The sequence below is a fragment of the Nipponia nippon genome, unplaced genomic scaffold (genome assembly GCF_047370975.1).
Source record: "Nipponia nippon isolate SJK-2023a ecotype South Korea unplaced genomic scaffold, ASM4737097v1 scaffold_4, whole genome shotgun sequence".
Taxonomy (NCBI): Eukaryota; Metazoa; Chordata; class Aves; order Pelecaniformes; family Threskiornithidae; genus Nipponia; species Nipponia nippon.
This window is the reverse complement of record NW_028262358.1, coordinates 66150171-66166180: the sequence shown is the minus strand read 5'-3', so window position 1 is coordinate 66166180 and position 16010 is coordinate 66150171. Positions and strand designations below refer to the sequence as shown.

General features: G+C 39.1%; 1 protein-coding gene across 5 annotated transcripts in view; it reads left to right on the top strand.

Annotated features, from left to right (window-relative positions):
• LAMA2 (laminin subunit alpha 2) overlaps window positions 1-12601 on the top strand; it is a 373593-nt gene extending 360992 nt beyond the window's left edge. For all 5 annotated transcript variants that reach the window (XM_087775778.1, XM_087775777.1, XM_087775776.1 and 2 more), the window contains 7 exons: window positions 475-587; window positions 2140-2329; window positions 4818-4973; window positions 8515-8668; window positions 9029-9159; window positions 9792-10014; window positions 12345-12601. In XM_087775778.1, coding sequence (XP_087631904.1) covers window positions 475-587; window positions 2140-2329; window positions 4818-4973; window positions 8515-8668; window positions 9029-9159; window positions 9792-10014; window positions 12345-12502 — 1125 coding nt within the window. In that variant the 3' untranslated portion in view covers window positions 12503-12601. The remainder of the gene's footprint in view (window positions 1-474; window positions 588-2139; window positions 2330-4817; window positions 4974-8514; window positions 8669-9028; window positions 9160-9791; window positions 10015-12344) is intronic.
• The last annotated feature ends 3409 nt before the right edge of the window (window positions 12602-16010 follow it).

Genomic DNA, 16010 nt, shown 5'->3' with positions numbered 1-16010 from the left:
CGTTGACAGGTGCAGGATCTGAAACTGCTTTTAACTCATTATTCTTAAGGTGACTAGATTTCAAGTCAAGAGCAAAGCATCCCTTTAAAATTTAAGTCTTGCTTCATTTCTGTAAGAGGGCATCCTACTGTGTAAAACTCAGTTATGTGAGCTAAGAGTACACTGAGCTGCCTGGAAATCACTTTAGACTCTTGTAAATGTCCACTGGTGGCACGAAAGCAGCAATGTTCATATATTATTTTTATTTGCTTTTACAGCCAGCTTAATGAGCTCTGCTTTTACACCAAGTTCCTGTCATACTGCTTTATAACTTCAGCTGGTGTGATGAGACATCAACACACTGGAAATTTGTAGGGCCAGTGTCTAGACTGGGTGGAATATTCTCGGTCCTGAGCAGTTGGAAGATTTCCAGCATGTGCACCGCTGAGATAGATACAAAATATGAAGTTTGTATGATCGCTGTATATTTTGCAGGATTCCTGTGCTGCTGACACAGAACCAGCCATTTTGGAAGGTGGCAAGCAATTTGGTCTCTCAAGGAACAGCCACATTGCAGTTGCATTTGATGACACCAAAGTGAAAAACAGGTATGTGGTTTATTTCAGCAATGAGTTTTAATGGAATAATGTCAAAATAAAATGCCCCTCCTTCTGAGAATAAAGCATCTCCCAAAATTATGGGCATAATCTGAAAAAGATCACATCCCATGGCTAATTCATTCCATTAAGCAAACATAAAAAGCATTAAAGCATGAAATCTAGGCGATGAAGTGCCCACCTAAGTAGCTCTCACAAAAACAGTTTACCTCTTTGTTTGTAAAGGTTTGGGCACACACAGATCCCAGGCTGATTTGCAGAAAAGTAAACAGAAGAATGGGACCAGGTCATGCAACTGAGTTCATAGGTTGCTTTTTCAGAAGGAAGTTTCTTGATTCAGTAACTTGATGATTTCTTCCAAAAAGCAAACCTTTTTTCCCCTTTCCTCCTATAGTTAAGATCAAGCTTTCACAGTAAACAGGCAAAATGACATTGCCCTCCCAAAGTGTAACAATATATACTATACACATACATATTGCTATGCAAAGGAATTCCAAGAGCTACTTATCAAAAATACAGCTGTTTTCAATGGATTTGTGAAGCCATAACTTGTTAGTTGTTCATTTTTGCTGTGACAGCACATGATCATTAACAAATGTGCCATGTCACACCACTAAGCATTTTGCTGCCTTGTAGTTTACGAGTCCATCAGCCTCACACTTATTTTTACCTATAAAGATGCTGTACTGCGTATTTTCATGTATGCTAATTTTAGAAAACTAGGAAAATAATTAAAAGAAATGTGTAATCCTACAGTCCTTGCCTGTTGTCTTTTCAAATAAGAATCCTGGCCTGATCATTTTCATGCAATGATTTTTCATGTTTATATTATCAACTACTTTCAGGTACTGACTTTGCAGCTCAGCTTGGGCTAGGTTAGTGATGTGCTGCCAGTACAACCTTAGCATCTAGACAATCTAAATCATTTCTTCCCAGGTAATTTGCTGTAGGAGAGGTTTTCAGCATTACCGTTCTGTCCAAGGGGTCAGCAGACCTCCTCAGACACCCCACCCCCCCACTCCACCCCCATTTTCTGCTGGGAGAAATCAGAATAAGTGTTTTATATCCTGGTTGTAAACTCTTCTCTCTGCATCTTTAAAAGTTTTGCAACCTGTCTTCAGGCAATACAACTCATTAGAAACTCAACATTTGCCAGCTGTCACTACAGCTCTCTCCTCTTTGTGAGCATTATGTGTGTGGATGACGGATAACGCTGCTGGAATTTTACAAGCGCTGGGATTTTCTAGCAACTACAGCTGCAGCTGAGAATTGTATCTTGAAATTCTATGCCAAGGTTGCACTTTTGTGTTTCCACAGTAAAGGGACTAATGAAAACTCACATGTTGGGGATCACATTTGTATGAAATGCAATTCACATATAACCAAATTATTTTTCTTAAACCCTGATGGACAAGTAAAATGGGTCACTAACTGCAAAGTTTTGTTAGAGGAACACAAAAAGGTAAAGCAGATAAATTTGTCTATTGTCTGACTCTGAATATCTTTTCCTTTGTTTCTGTTTTCCTGTTTGTTTGATTTTCAGACTTACAATTGAATTTGAAGTCCGAACAACAGCTGATTCTGGCTTGCTGTTTTATATGGCCCGCATCAACCATGCTGATTTTGCTACGGTTCAGATAAAGAATGGACTGCCTTACTTCAGCTATGATCTGGGGAGCGGAGACACCAACACAATGATTTCCAACAAAATAAACGATGGCCAGTGGCACAAGGTATAATAGCCTCTAATGCTTAATTAATCCTTCTAATGCTGAGAGCTTTGTTTTGCCGTAAGATATTTGCAAAATGTTGTCTATACAAGCTAAACTTTACAACCAGGATTTTCGGTAGTCTGCAAAATTTGTGCTTTCAGATTCACTGTTAAGTACATGGTATATATTCCACTAACAAAAAAGTTAGGGCTGATCTTTGAAATTTCTCCTTCAAGAAACCCATATTTCTGGACATATTTAGAATATGTCCCATGTATGGTAAGGAACTGCAGAAAATGTTCCTTCCTGCCTAATAGGGCTCAGGTGAGTATCAGCTCATGATGATGGAATATATCATTAAAACCAGTTGTTTCTATGTTAATAATGCCATTGTTCAGCCATAATGCTAAGAACAACAACAAAAAAGTAACATTTAAGTAAATCTTCCCTGCATTATTAATTCAGTTCATTAGGGAATAAATATGATATTCATGGATGTATTTGGCAGCCCCTTCTGTGACTTTATGAGAGGAAGCTTTATGTACAATGCCTGTGGTTTTTGGATGGTAAGGGAAGGAATAATACCGCAACCATGAAGTTTAGTATTTACTGGGCCAAGGAGAACAGACACATAGTATATTCATTAGGTAACATGCTTGAAGGCACCAATAAAGACAGAGAAGAAAAGAATACATGTAGCTATGTATTCAAGTTATATACCATAAGAGACATTACATTTCAGACAGATATTTGGAAAGTCACCGTCCATATCTCTATCACCAAATGAGAAAAAATTCTAATTGCATTTTCTGTTATGCTTGAATCGCTCTTACAAAACCCTCCTTGCAGTCATCCTTAGTCCCTCTCTGCTTCATTCCCACCCTGTTCTGCAGGAATTTTATTTTCACTGGATTTTTATTCATGAACTTTTTGATGATAGCAAATGCTCTAAACCAAGGTATTTCATGAGGGGGAAAAAATAAAGTTGTAGTCATTATTTATCTGTTCTACATAATGCCTAGGAGCACTAGCAGTAGACCAGGGCCCCTTTCTGCTAGACCCTCTATAGATACAGAACAGATGCGTTTTGCTCTTTTAGCCATTTTCTCTATATTCTAAGGGAACTAACTGGAGCATATATTTCTTAATGGAAAACTGTGCTCTTTGGGCATGCAGCTTGGCACTCTGCAAGACAGGGACCTTTGCTGTAGATCCCATTTTTGTAGGAGAGAATGGAGACAAAATCCAAATTCACAGTTCCCAAAAAGCACAAGTCCATTTTGGGAGGGGGCAAAAGGCAACCTCTTTTAGAAAAGACCACGGTCTTTGTTTTTTTAAGAAAGCAGAGGCTTCTCCTTATAATAATCCTTTTAGTGAGAACCTTTTCTCCATTTGAAATGGTTTAGGTTGAAACATTTCCACCAGGCCTGCAGAAGCTAGGGTACCGATCAAACCTTCCTGCCAGGCCTCGTTACAGTGCCACACCGTGCTGCTGCTCTCTCTTTAGCTCCTCTGTAAGAGTGCCTGTTCCCGGTTCCTGTCTCACTCACCAAATCCTCCGTCTGCCCAAGGTGTAATTGTCCATCTCAAATTTACAGTTGTCCGTAAACACCAAGTTCAGTCCCTCGCCTTCAGGCCACCCCTTCTCAGTGTTCAGTCATTGCCACTCCGTGACAGATACGCTGCCACACTGAAGCAGAAGCAGCCATGTTAAAGAAAAGCCAAAGAAAAATGCTGTTTCTCTCTCTTTGCTACTCTGGTGAGCTAACTACTGTGCTGTTTAGAAATCTGCTCTGCTAATATGCTTTGATGCATTTCACATTTTACCCCTTTTTATACAGAATCATTATTATACTGATTTGTAGACATTTCAGTATAAACCTTTGGAAAGAAATCAGCCTACGGTTGTTGGGGTAGAATTTCCCCAACTCTTCAGCAATTGCACTTCTTCCATGCGATTCACAGCCCATTTGTCTGAACAAGCCACAGTACCAACAGAACAGAGTTGGTATTATATTTACTCTAGCATGAACTATGACCTGAGGCACGTCCAAACTAGTGGAATCATAAACCTAATATTGTCTGCAAACATGTGCTGTAATAAAGATTTGTAACTGGTGCCATTAACTTTTAGCATGTATTATTCACTATGTATGTGAAATTTCTATCCAATTCCAGGAAAAACAATATTGTGGCATGCCTAAGATAGTAACAATGAAACTTTTTAAAGGAACCTCAAGTCCTCTCAGCAATTCTATTAAATAATAGTCATGATGCCTCCTGGCCCAGAGCTGATTAAAAGGCAGCCATATGTTTGCACAAAACCTTGTGCAGGAGCTCTGTTCCATGAACATTATCCATAGTTGCTGCCACGGTACTTCTGCTAACCACTCCTACTACTGTCTCCTGTATTGTTGTATATTTTGGACTATAAGGCTAGTTACGATTGGGAAATGCTTTATTGTCAGAAAACTATCTGTAATTGTATTTCATTTTTGTGTTTTTTTAGATAAAAGTCATTCGAACCAAGCAAGAAGGAAACCTTATAGTAGATGATGTTTCAAACAGGACTGTTAGCCCCAAGAAGGCCGATATATTGGATGTTGTAGGAATGCTGTATGTTGGAGGACTGCCCATTAACTACACAACTAGAAGAATTGGTCCGGTAAGCAAGTTTGTTTAAGTTATCTTACACTCCTCAAGTATGTCTTAATTGGTACCAGTGTCTTCCCAGTTTTGTTTTGGTTTGCATTTCCCTAAGACTGCTCAAGAATATGGATAAAATGGACCTTACTGTAGGTACACTACATTCTTTCAGTAAAAAGATCTGACTCAGAATCCAGACAACGCAAAGAACTAGAAATAGCAGAGTTAGTTACTGTTATGGAAAAGTAGAAATATCCATACACTCGTATCCACTTGGATCACTGCACAGCTAGCGTATAAGGTCCTGAATACTATTTGCCCTTTCTCTTGGCTGTAATTCATCTAGCAATAAGTGCTAATAAACAGTGAAAGCATCTCCTAAGAGAAGCAGCAGAAGCCAAAATTACCCTGGACAAAATACCCGGTAGTACTGCTGCCTACTGTAGTAATTGGGTTTGTGTTGTTATTACTAAACTAGGAGTGAATGCATTTTGAAGTAAGGCCATGAAAACTCTGTTTTCCTCTGTTTCCAAATCAAATGTGCACATTTCAGTTTATCACTGTTTCAGTCTAAATGCCCAGCTTCCATGCTGACACAGAAGGTATCTTGGCAGACAGATAGCCCAGAGAGGTAAATATCATTTTGGCCTAAACCTCATAGGATTAACTAGGAACACTGTATTCCTTTACCCAGGCCATTTACTGCATCTGACCACACTACTCCATGTCAGTCATCTCACTTCCCCGCTGCCCTCCCAGCCTCCAAAGATATGCCAGTATCAGACTCAGAGAAAACCTCTTGCCTGCATTATTTTTTCTCTGCACAGAGGGGTCTTTCAAAGCAGAAGCCAGAACTTGAATGAACTTAATTATAGCAAACAATAAATTAGGCATATAATACAGCACAATGTGGACAAAATACTGGAATGTCAGTAGCAGCTACGTCTAGGCTCACTCTGGGTGGTTATGCAGAATGGTAAAGAGGAGGCAAAAACACAGATCCTGGCAAGGAAACAAACCAGACTCTCAAAGAAACTGCATATGAGTAAATACCACTCTAGTAAGATGACTGTGGAATGGCGAATACTAGTATATCGACAGGCATGAGTCCACCAGTTCAGGTGGACAAAATAAATACAGAAAAGGAATTCCTAGATCCTGCTTAAACAAGTCACTATAATAACTCATGGATTGGGAATAAAGGAGAAGAGTAACCGCTCTAAATCTGAGTTCTGTTTCCTAAAGAAAACTGACCTGTAAGATCATAGGTCTTAACAAATTTTGGATTGTGCAGAAAGCCCAAATTGTGTAGAAAGCCCGAATTGAGGCAAATCTACTGATCATTTGGATTTACCAAACCAGATTTGAGGCACTGAAAAACAAAAGCAGCATTTAACTACCCACAAAATATAATTCCTAATACTATCAAATTATGCTCTTGGAAATACATCTGCAATTTACAAATACGAATCTAAGAAGAAAGGTAATACTAAATCCTTACCTATTGCTCATGTCAGAAGTAATGGAGGGAACTCGTGCAGATAAATGGCTCAGTTTGGCAATAACAGTCATGTCAGATCCTGACAGTCTTAGGTGCTTTGGGATTTAAATGAAGCTGTGACTTCAGATGTCATTCACAGAAGGTAAAAACCAGTGCTTGCCTTTCAGGCATTCTCAGTAAAATGCACCACATGATGTATTAATAGAGTGCTGTGTTGTAGGCTTCATGTAAAGGCTCTGAAGCAAAGTAAGTTGAAAGCATGTATTATCTTAGTTAGGGCTTTCTGCTAAACACACATCAACCTTTTTAGACACTAATCTAATACGTAACTATAGGTGGGCTGACTTCCTATTCAGTGCAGAAGACTGATACCTATTTATTTGGCTTCAGCACGTCACATTTTAAGCACTCAAAAATCTGCTTTCAGCAAAAGATGTTATATTACCTGTTAGCATGCTAAAGTATAACCAGATTTGCTTTTCCATAAGGAAAGTGAAATTTTAAAGTTAGCAAATGTTATCGAGTTGTCTACAAATCTTGCATTTCTATGATTTATTTTCACAGTGAAGATGGCAAGATTTGTTTTCTTTTGTGGTGTTTTTCTTTTTTGGTAACAAAACTTATTGATCTGGAGATGATTTTCACTAAGAAATTAGAAAAAGGTCCATTTATTAAGAAGATGACAGAAAGCATTGCTCAGCTCAGAACTGAATTTGTTCACTGATATTGCTCAAGTTCTCAGAAAAACTTTGTATAGGTGTATTTAGCAGTAATAAGCTATATAATTCCACAGTACATCCAGCTTTGATTTATAAGGAAAGAAATTCTTTGGAAATTCTTTCAAGTTACTAGTCAGGATATTGCTAGAGGAGGTGGTGTGCAGAGTCAAGACTTCCCTCTGCAGGTGTGCCTTTCTCCTTTCTGTAGTTATACATATTTCTATGCTGTATTTTATAGGCTGATTTTTATTTTCCTCCTTCCTGTTGCATATGCTTATGAATTCCTTTTTGTCCTCAAAGCACATGTTTATCATTTTCCTCTCTCCCACTGATATCAGGGATAAATTTTGCTAACTCTAAGTCAAAGATCAAAGCCTTTGTCTACAGCTGAGAACCAAAATGCAGCTGCTGGACACCTCAGAGAGAAAAGGGAGGGAGAGCTCTGGGGGTCGGTCACAGGGCGGGAGATGCCAATGGCGCTCCGAGCTCCCACTGGGATGCACTGACCACACAGCTGAGCCCTGGGGCAACCTGGGGCATAGCCTGGGCAGCCCCTCACTCCTGCCCCAGGCAGGATCTCGCTTACTTACACCACCAGCTTAAGTGTGTATGTACCACCTGCTCGGAGTCACAGTAATGTGCTCCCAGTGCAGAAACCAAACTGGAGCTGCAGTTTGCTACCTGGCACGGGAGCCTCCATACACCCGAGCACATCCCCTGCCTCCACCTGCCTCTCTGGCCAGCAGAGTGGCCCTTGTCACTGTGGCCACCTGCCCTATATACGGTTATTTTACAAAGAACTATGTATGGTCAACAACCTTTACGTAGGAGCTTTGTTCATTTTCGTAGCTGCGTACCTGCATTAGCTCGGTCTTAACATGCAACATTAGGCCCATAGTAAAGTGATTAAAGGCGGGGGGAGGAAAAGCCCAGCAGCCCAGAGAACTATATCCAGTATCTTCATCTACTCACAAATCCCATAACCTAGTCAATTAAAAAGGTAAAGTATAGGCCATTAAATTCCTGCATTGCTGATGTAATTTGCTATGTTTCATTATGCAGTGTATTATTTTATGTCCCCTCCATTAAGCCAAATAGATGTGACTCAGATCACATCCCTGAAAAATAATGTAATTCATCCTCAGTATGACTGAGATTAGATTCCAATTACAATCAGATATTAAGGATTAACCATGTAAAATTCAAGTTTTATTCAGCTCCATAAATCCAGCAGAGAAGCAGAGGAAAGGTACTTTTTCATGACATACTTTAGGCCTTTATTCTGAGCATTTCAGCTTGCTTTGCACGGTTCTACCTTTTGTTTGAAATATTGGCTGCAGGTCACCTATAGCATCGACGGCTGCATCAGAAGTTTCAAAATGACAGAATCACCTGTTGACCTGGAAAATCCAACTTCCAGCTTCAATGTTGGAAAATGCTTTGTCACTGCACAGAAAGGAACATACTTCGATGGAACAGGCTTTGCCAAAACAGGTAATGAACAGCAATTCTGCTGATAGGCAAAGAACAGAGAAAGAGGAGATGCTGCTTACAAAAACTTCCAGTGCTACCTAACTCCCATTGACTGGAGGCAAAGTGAGACCAATACTTGAAACTCTCACTGATTATTTTTAGTTACCTTGCCTAGGGATTGACTATATGTCTTTCTAGCCAGGTCTCACACCAAGCGCAGCCACCATAACAGTTACTTACATGATTTCACATGAAATGGAGTGCATTGATAATGCTGAGTTAGTTACCTTGCATTACTGGCAACACACTTTGTGTGATTATTAGGAATAATGTGTTAAATGCTTTTCTTCATTTTATTACGCTTCCCCTTTTCTCTCCAAGTTGGTGCATACAAAGTGGGAACAGACCTGCTCGTGGAATTTGAATTCCGTACAACACGAATGAACGGTGTTCTCCTAGGAGTCAGCAGCCAGAAAATGGATGGGCTTGGCATCGAATTAGTAGACGGAAAAGTGAGTAGCAAAGCATTTTTGGCTCTTTATAGAGACTGGGTTTAGAAAGCAAATGCAAGTTTACTACACCAATCTCAAGGCATCTCAATCAATATCAGGGCTCTCCTTTATGCAGCACTTGCCACTTCCCATGCATCAAGAGGCTCTTACGCTTGTACAAAGATATTTTAAAAGATTCTGCAACACTTGAGGTTCCTAAAACTGCAACATCAGGACTTAAATTAGTGAGAATATGAAAAGCTTTGAGGAAAGGCTTTGTCATTAATAATACTAGTTCCTTGTGTATATCTTTTATTTCACAGTCTGGAAAACCAGTCAGTAACCTATCACTATAAAGAGCTTGGGGTGAGGGGAGGGTGAAACACCCCAAAACTAAGAAAAAAAATTGAAAAAAGACAACCTATACAACAATTTTTCATATTTCCACTAGTGTTTATCTCAGTGACATAACCCAGATCCCAGAGGGACAGCAATCCACAGAGTCTGGTATTAAATTAGAGCTTTAGTGTGTGCAGTCAGAGCATGCTGACTTTAAATAAACAAACAAATAAACAAAAAAAAAAAAAGAAAAAAGAAAAAAGAACTATAGAACTGTTTTGAGAACTAGCTGACTTCCATGTCACACTTTTCAGGTGATGTTTCACGTTGACAATGGTGCAGGCCGATTCTCTGCTATCTATGAGCCCGATGCACCAGGCAGCTTGTGTGATGGACAGTGGCACAAGGTTCTTGCAAACAAGATCAAACACCGTTTAGAGCTGACTGTGGATGACAGACAGGTGGATGGTAACAGCCCAAACAGGGCCTCGACCTCAGCAGACACTAACGACCCTGTCTTCGTTGGAGGATATCCTGGTGAGCATTTAACAGACAAACGATGCTTTACTTATGCTCTAGCAACGCTGCCTTGGTAATGTCTTACATGCAATTAGGACTACTATGCTATTAGTAACAGCATAATAGTTACGTTTCAATAGTAACCGCATTTGGAAAATTTAAATTTAACTTAAAAATGGCAAATTTAAGTTTAACTGAAGAATGCATATATGCCCTTGAGGGGGGCAGGGCACTGTGTGTGTAAATCAGCCTGTAAAACCTGAGGAACTAAGAATGTGGACAACAGCTTGCACAGAGGTGTGACAGGACAGCATCTCTTTCTGATTAATGTCTTTGCTCGTGGCCTGGCAGTTTTTAAAGGAAAAAAAAAAATAATCAAAATTTGCTACTCAGTATTTTGGAAGCCCTCAAGAGAACTTGCTTTATGCAGAGGTATTTGAACAGGATCCAGAACTGGGCTGAGCTCTGTAGGTACCTTCATCTTCCACTAAGCTGATAATGAATGCTAGTATCCATCTGTTCATAGACAATCAATAAGTTTATCTAACAGCAGTTTACTTTCTGAAAACACAGTTAAGATGTTTGCAAAGTGCTAATTTTGTTGCATTTATAATAAAGTTTCCCTCTATTTTGCAAACAAAAAAGCTAAGTATGTTTGCGGTATGTGTCTGCTCTAGTACATACTGAGGTCAATGGCAAGACGCCTCTCGAGTTAATTCCTAAATTATTTCCTGGATGTTGTTTTTCCCCTCATTCTAATGTGTGACACAGTGCATCCAAAAAGCCTTTTCTCTCAAGCTTCAGAACATTTTCAAAAATGTTCTTGATACTGTTGTTGTACTTCAGCCACAGCGACTATTGATAAGTACCAAGAACTTTGTGCCAGAAGGGAAACAGCTTTGTGGCAGCCTTTTTATAACAAAACAGGATTCTAGCATAGGAGCTAGTACTAAAGAAACACTGCAGATGGAGTTACCATCTCATTCTGGACCGTACGTCAAGATGAACACAGCAAGAGAAACAAATGGAAGTAACACTGCAATCTGTACAAAACAAGCCTACACTTACATCATGTTGAAGTGATATTCCCAAGTTCAGCCACATGGCAAGTTATGAAAGGATTTAATAAACCTACATGCACATTTAAACACCTCACACTTCGCTGGCTGTCTAGTCTAGCTCATCCAAGATTTGTTTTAACATTCCCAATACCCAGACAGCCTCATCACAAATTTAAAACACAGTATCACAGGATTTTGTAAAATTAGTAAGCGTTTGTATTTTCCAGTTCTCTTGAGGCTTCTTCTGGCTGCATAAACAGTACAAAGCAGTTGTAAACCAGCTAGAATTAGCTGGTGGAGAATTTCCTGTGCAGAGAAACTTTTCTCCACCAGAGCATGAGCAGGGATATAAATTCCTGGCTACCCATAAAAGCCATTACTCATCTCCTATTATCAGCCTTCCCTGTGCAAGGAGGGACAGATGGATTCAACCTTCTCATCCTCTGTGAAGCAGCATAATGCTATGGCCAGTCAGTCCTCTACAGGTGTAAAGTTATTTCTGCAGCCCTTACTTTATGAGTCACATAGATTTGTATCAGAGCGCATCCCTGTAGCCACTTTTTCACTTGGAAGAACACTGAGAAACAAGTTGGGCCATGAATTTCAAGCAGTTGAGAGAAATATTTTCAGCTTCCCACTCAAACCAACCCTCACTTCTATCATCTGGTCACACTAGAATAGTTCCCTCCTCCTTTAGTGGAAGGGATGTACTCAAATCCCTGGTTTTTACTACCAGCAAGAAAAAAAATCAGAATGCTTGAAAACTCTCAACACTGTTCCTTAAATGACACCTGAAGTACATACTGCGGAACTGGCCTTCTCATGATGTTAGGGTTGGGAATTGCATCCATTTTGGTCTTTTTTTTTTTGCTCTGTTGTTATTCTGTGGATAAATAGCTTGAGAAGTTGGAGACCTGCAGGATGACCATGTATGCATTATACACCGTTTGTAGGTAGCAAGCTGCCATTTAACCATTTTCCTTAATTTCCTCTATGTCACATAACTGAGTTACATGGTTTACAATGGTAGTTTAAATGTGTTCAGATTCTGCCACTGTCATGCCAGGACAGAAAAAGGAAAAAAGGCTGGATTGTTACCACTAACATAAGCATTTATCACATTCACTCAGAATGTTTGTCATTTTTTGAATAAAGATAGATATACAACAAATAAAACATATTCATATGTTGCTGGGGACAGCTACTCTCCTGCAGAACTCCAAAGAACAAACTTAAGTATCAATTCAGACTTACATAATTCCTGTTGCCTGTTTTTTCCTCCTTCAGATGGTGTGACCCAGTTTGGACTGACCACTAATATCCGTTTTAAAGGATGTATTCGATTTCTGAAGCTCACCAAGGGTGCTGCTAAACCTCAAGAGATTAACTTCAGCAAAGCTTTGGAGCTGAAGGGTGTTCAGCCACTGTCATGCCCTGCAAACTAACTGTCATTCAACTGATATGGGTCTGTTTATATAAGCACCTCAGATGAAAAAAAGAAAAAAAAAACTATATATACATTGCATTCATAATAAAATGTCTTTACGCAAGTATTTGAGTAGTGTTTCTGGTATATTCAAATGGCTATCTCAAGGTACCTCCCAAGAATGGAAGAACTAATTCCTTCCCTCCACCCCCTTCGTTAAGGGAGTAGAACAATAATTTTTATCTATCTCTTTTCTTATAGCTTGAAAGGGAAATGTTTCGTCATTCTGCTGATAAGTGAGACCACATATTATGCAGGGTGTTCCTTTACTAAGGAACTTAGAATGATAGAATATCTGAAGTTGGAAGGGACCCATTAGAACCATTGAGTCCAGCTCCCTGAAATGCTCCCTAAATACTTTTGGTGACACAGATCTGTAACCTTGCATTCCTTTACCATTCTAAATACAGTGCCCTTGTGTGCATGCCCACCTCTGTCTTTCATTAGAAACGGGCATATTACCTTGCTTAAATCACCCCCAAGAGCTTTTAGGAATTTTTCTGACCATAGTATTTCCCGTGAAAATTTCACTGAGAAAGTCAAAGTTTTATGTAGTCTACATGGCTGCTGTAATGCTATAGCCATGGAACCAAGTGCTGGGTAGGAAAATGTTACTGCTTGCTCAGTTTATTTGGGATTATTGAAGAAAATATGTTGCACCTAAAATGCCTGCTATATCATTTGAACAGCACTGAATTTTAGCAGAGGTTATGTTGTTTGATGTTGGGAGATGTAGTCAGTAACGGAAGGAGTAGAACCAGGTTCTATCACTGGAAATATGGTTTTAAATGATCCTTAATAAAGTAATCTTGATACTGCCCCTCTCTCCAGCTACGCATGATATTGAAGTTACACATAGCAAAATTCACAATCCAAGTTTCTAAAGGAAGATGAAATCTGACACTACTGCATTGGAGCAGAATGGAGGTGAGCAGGAGAAGCCCAGAGATTATTAGCACGGCACGTGTCACTAATCTGTAATGTTATCTATTTAATTAAATCCTTAAGGTAAAAGCAGCTTCCAAAGTTAGACTCTACTGCTACTGCTTGATGGTGTCAGTTGGTGAGGAATTCTGAATGCAGAAGCCACCCCAGATCTCCCTTAAATAAAATTTAGAGTGCTCTGTGGGTAGCAGTTTAAACATAGATGGAGAAAGGAAAGTTGCTTCCTAGATTCTCACTAAAAATGCTAAATCCTGGTGATTTTCCTCCATGCTTTGTACGTTTTAGAAGACTATGAAATGATCACCAAAATGTGGGTTCTCTCTTCTATGGCTTGTTTCAAACTGTTAAACTCTACTTTTGCAAAGGTTGTGCTTGGACATGCAGAACATCTACTGTACAAATGTGAAAACAACTACCTACACAAAATAGAAAAACAACAAAAAAAACTCTAGCAGTAAGATAGCACAACCACGCAATTAAAAGAAAAGGGTTTTTTAAAATTAATTTTTTCTGCCCACAGTGAGCCATGAATACACTTTTTCAGAATTTCTGACATGACTAAAAAAAGGCTAGCTGCAAAATTTGTGCTGCCAGAGAGCCCTCCTGCAGGAGTGCTTTGTATTTTACAAAAGGCCTCTTTGGCATACAATGTTTCTCTAAACTGCTGTGGAAAAAAAAAAAAAAAAACCTTTACACTGGGAAACTACATTAAAGAGATGGTAATAAATATGTATATTGCCACTCTAATGATTTGGGGAGTCTAACATTCATCAGATACACCTGAAGAAAAATATCTAGTGGCAGTGAAGCCCTGAAGTAATTGACTTGAGCAAGTATGCTAGTCTTCACTTTCAACTGGCCCTTCAATGTTAACAGTTAATGGCTGTGCAATGTTACACACATTAAAAGTGCTAAGAATTAGTAAAGCAAGCATTCGTCCCTGAAAAAGCCTAATTATGGGACATGTACTGTCTTACTATAACTTCTACATTCTAGTGCTACTAACAAACACACTGTAAAATATTCTTATGTTTCTATTTTATTCTTTTTATGTCCCTTGTATTTACCTACTCTCATCCCTATAATATTTCAGGATAGTTTGAGCAGCTCAAGAAAAACAGGCCACAACACTTCAAATACAGTCGAGTATTTCCAAAATTCTTGAAAAATATGAACAAATGAAGCCCCAAGACTTTTCTGCAGAGGGATGTATGTTATTGTCACGAATTTCTCACAACACACAGAACAGCCAAGCCACTTGGCCCATTAGACTCACAGGCCTTACCTAGTTTAGAGACGTGTTTCCTAGCCTTTAGGTTCTATTCAGCACGTTGGATTCTTTCTCAAGCCAAACTTGCATGCAAAGTTGTGGTGGTGGGGTTTTTTTTGACTTGAAGACACAAGGGAAATTCAAACAACAGAGCCTAGAACGCCATGAGTTAATGCTGCGCCCTGCCTCAGGGGCAGGAAATTGCCGCTGCTCTGCATCAGCAATGGTCTTTCACATAAAGATGTCTTTGCCTTAGAAACAAATACTGGAGTTTCTGCATAAAAGAAATGGAAAGAAAGAAAAAATGAGAGGCCTTTATGTTCTTTGCTCTGTTGCATTATTTCTCCCTTGCATGGCCTTCCAGGAATGTGTGGGACAGAGCAAAAACAATGAAACAATGCACATTATTACATTTCTTGAACTTTCGGCTGGAAAGAATCAACCAGCTGCTGTCCTCTGCTAAAGGAAATAAATTCAGTAGGCTGAAACAGCAGTTACTTCAGCAAATAGCCAAGCTGAAAGGAAACAGAAAAACCTGCCAAATTTTCATGGATCACTGAGTGGATGCACCAAGTACTGTTAGTAAAGCTTTCTGCCTTTGACGATTCAGCAGAGTATCTGGGAATGATCCCAGCTGCCTGTTATTACCTTTTGCTGTACAACACATTCATAGATAAAATTTCCTGAAAATAGCAGGTTGTGAGCATCAGAGCTGTATGCAAACTGCTAGAGGTTACGTCACTGCTGACTGTGCCAGAAGCGATGTAATTTCCCAATTCAAGACTGCAAACTAATACACATCTATAGAAAACAAGTATTTAAACGCTTATTTTGGTGAATTTTTTGCATACGGAAGTTTTTACTGCCTTCTTTTTTTGGTGCACACATTAAATACTCTTCACTGCTAAACTTCAAAACTAAAAATTTCACATCCACATGTTTTTAAAATTGTGTTTAAGACTGACCCTGTTGACTGAGGTCACTTTTAGGCATTTATGATGAACACTCACTCTGAACAGGACAAATCCCCTTCATCTCTAGCTTTAGGCAAACCGCTATATATGAAAATGTTGTGGGTTTGATTTTAAATACAACCAGTCTTCAATTTAGACTCTTTTTAAAGAGTAATTTACTTGTTCTTTCTATCAAATCATACTTCCAGGTCTTTATAGAAGCTTATATAGGAAAAACATTTTGCTGGCTTAGTATTTTTCTTTAGAATGCACAAGAAAAATTTAAAATACTTAAAAAT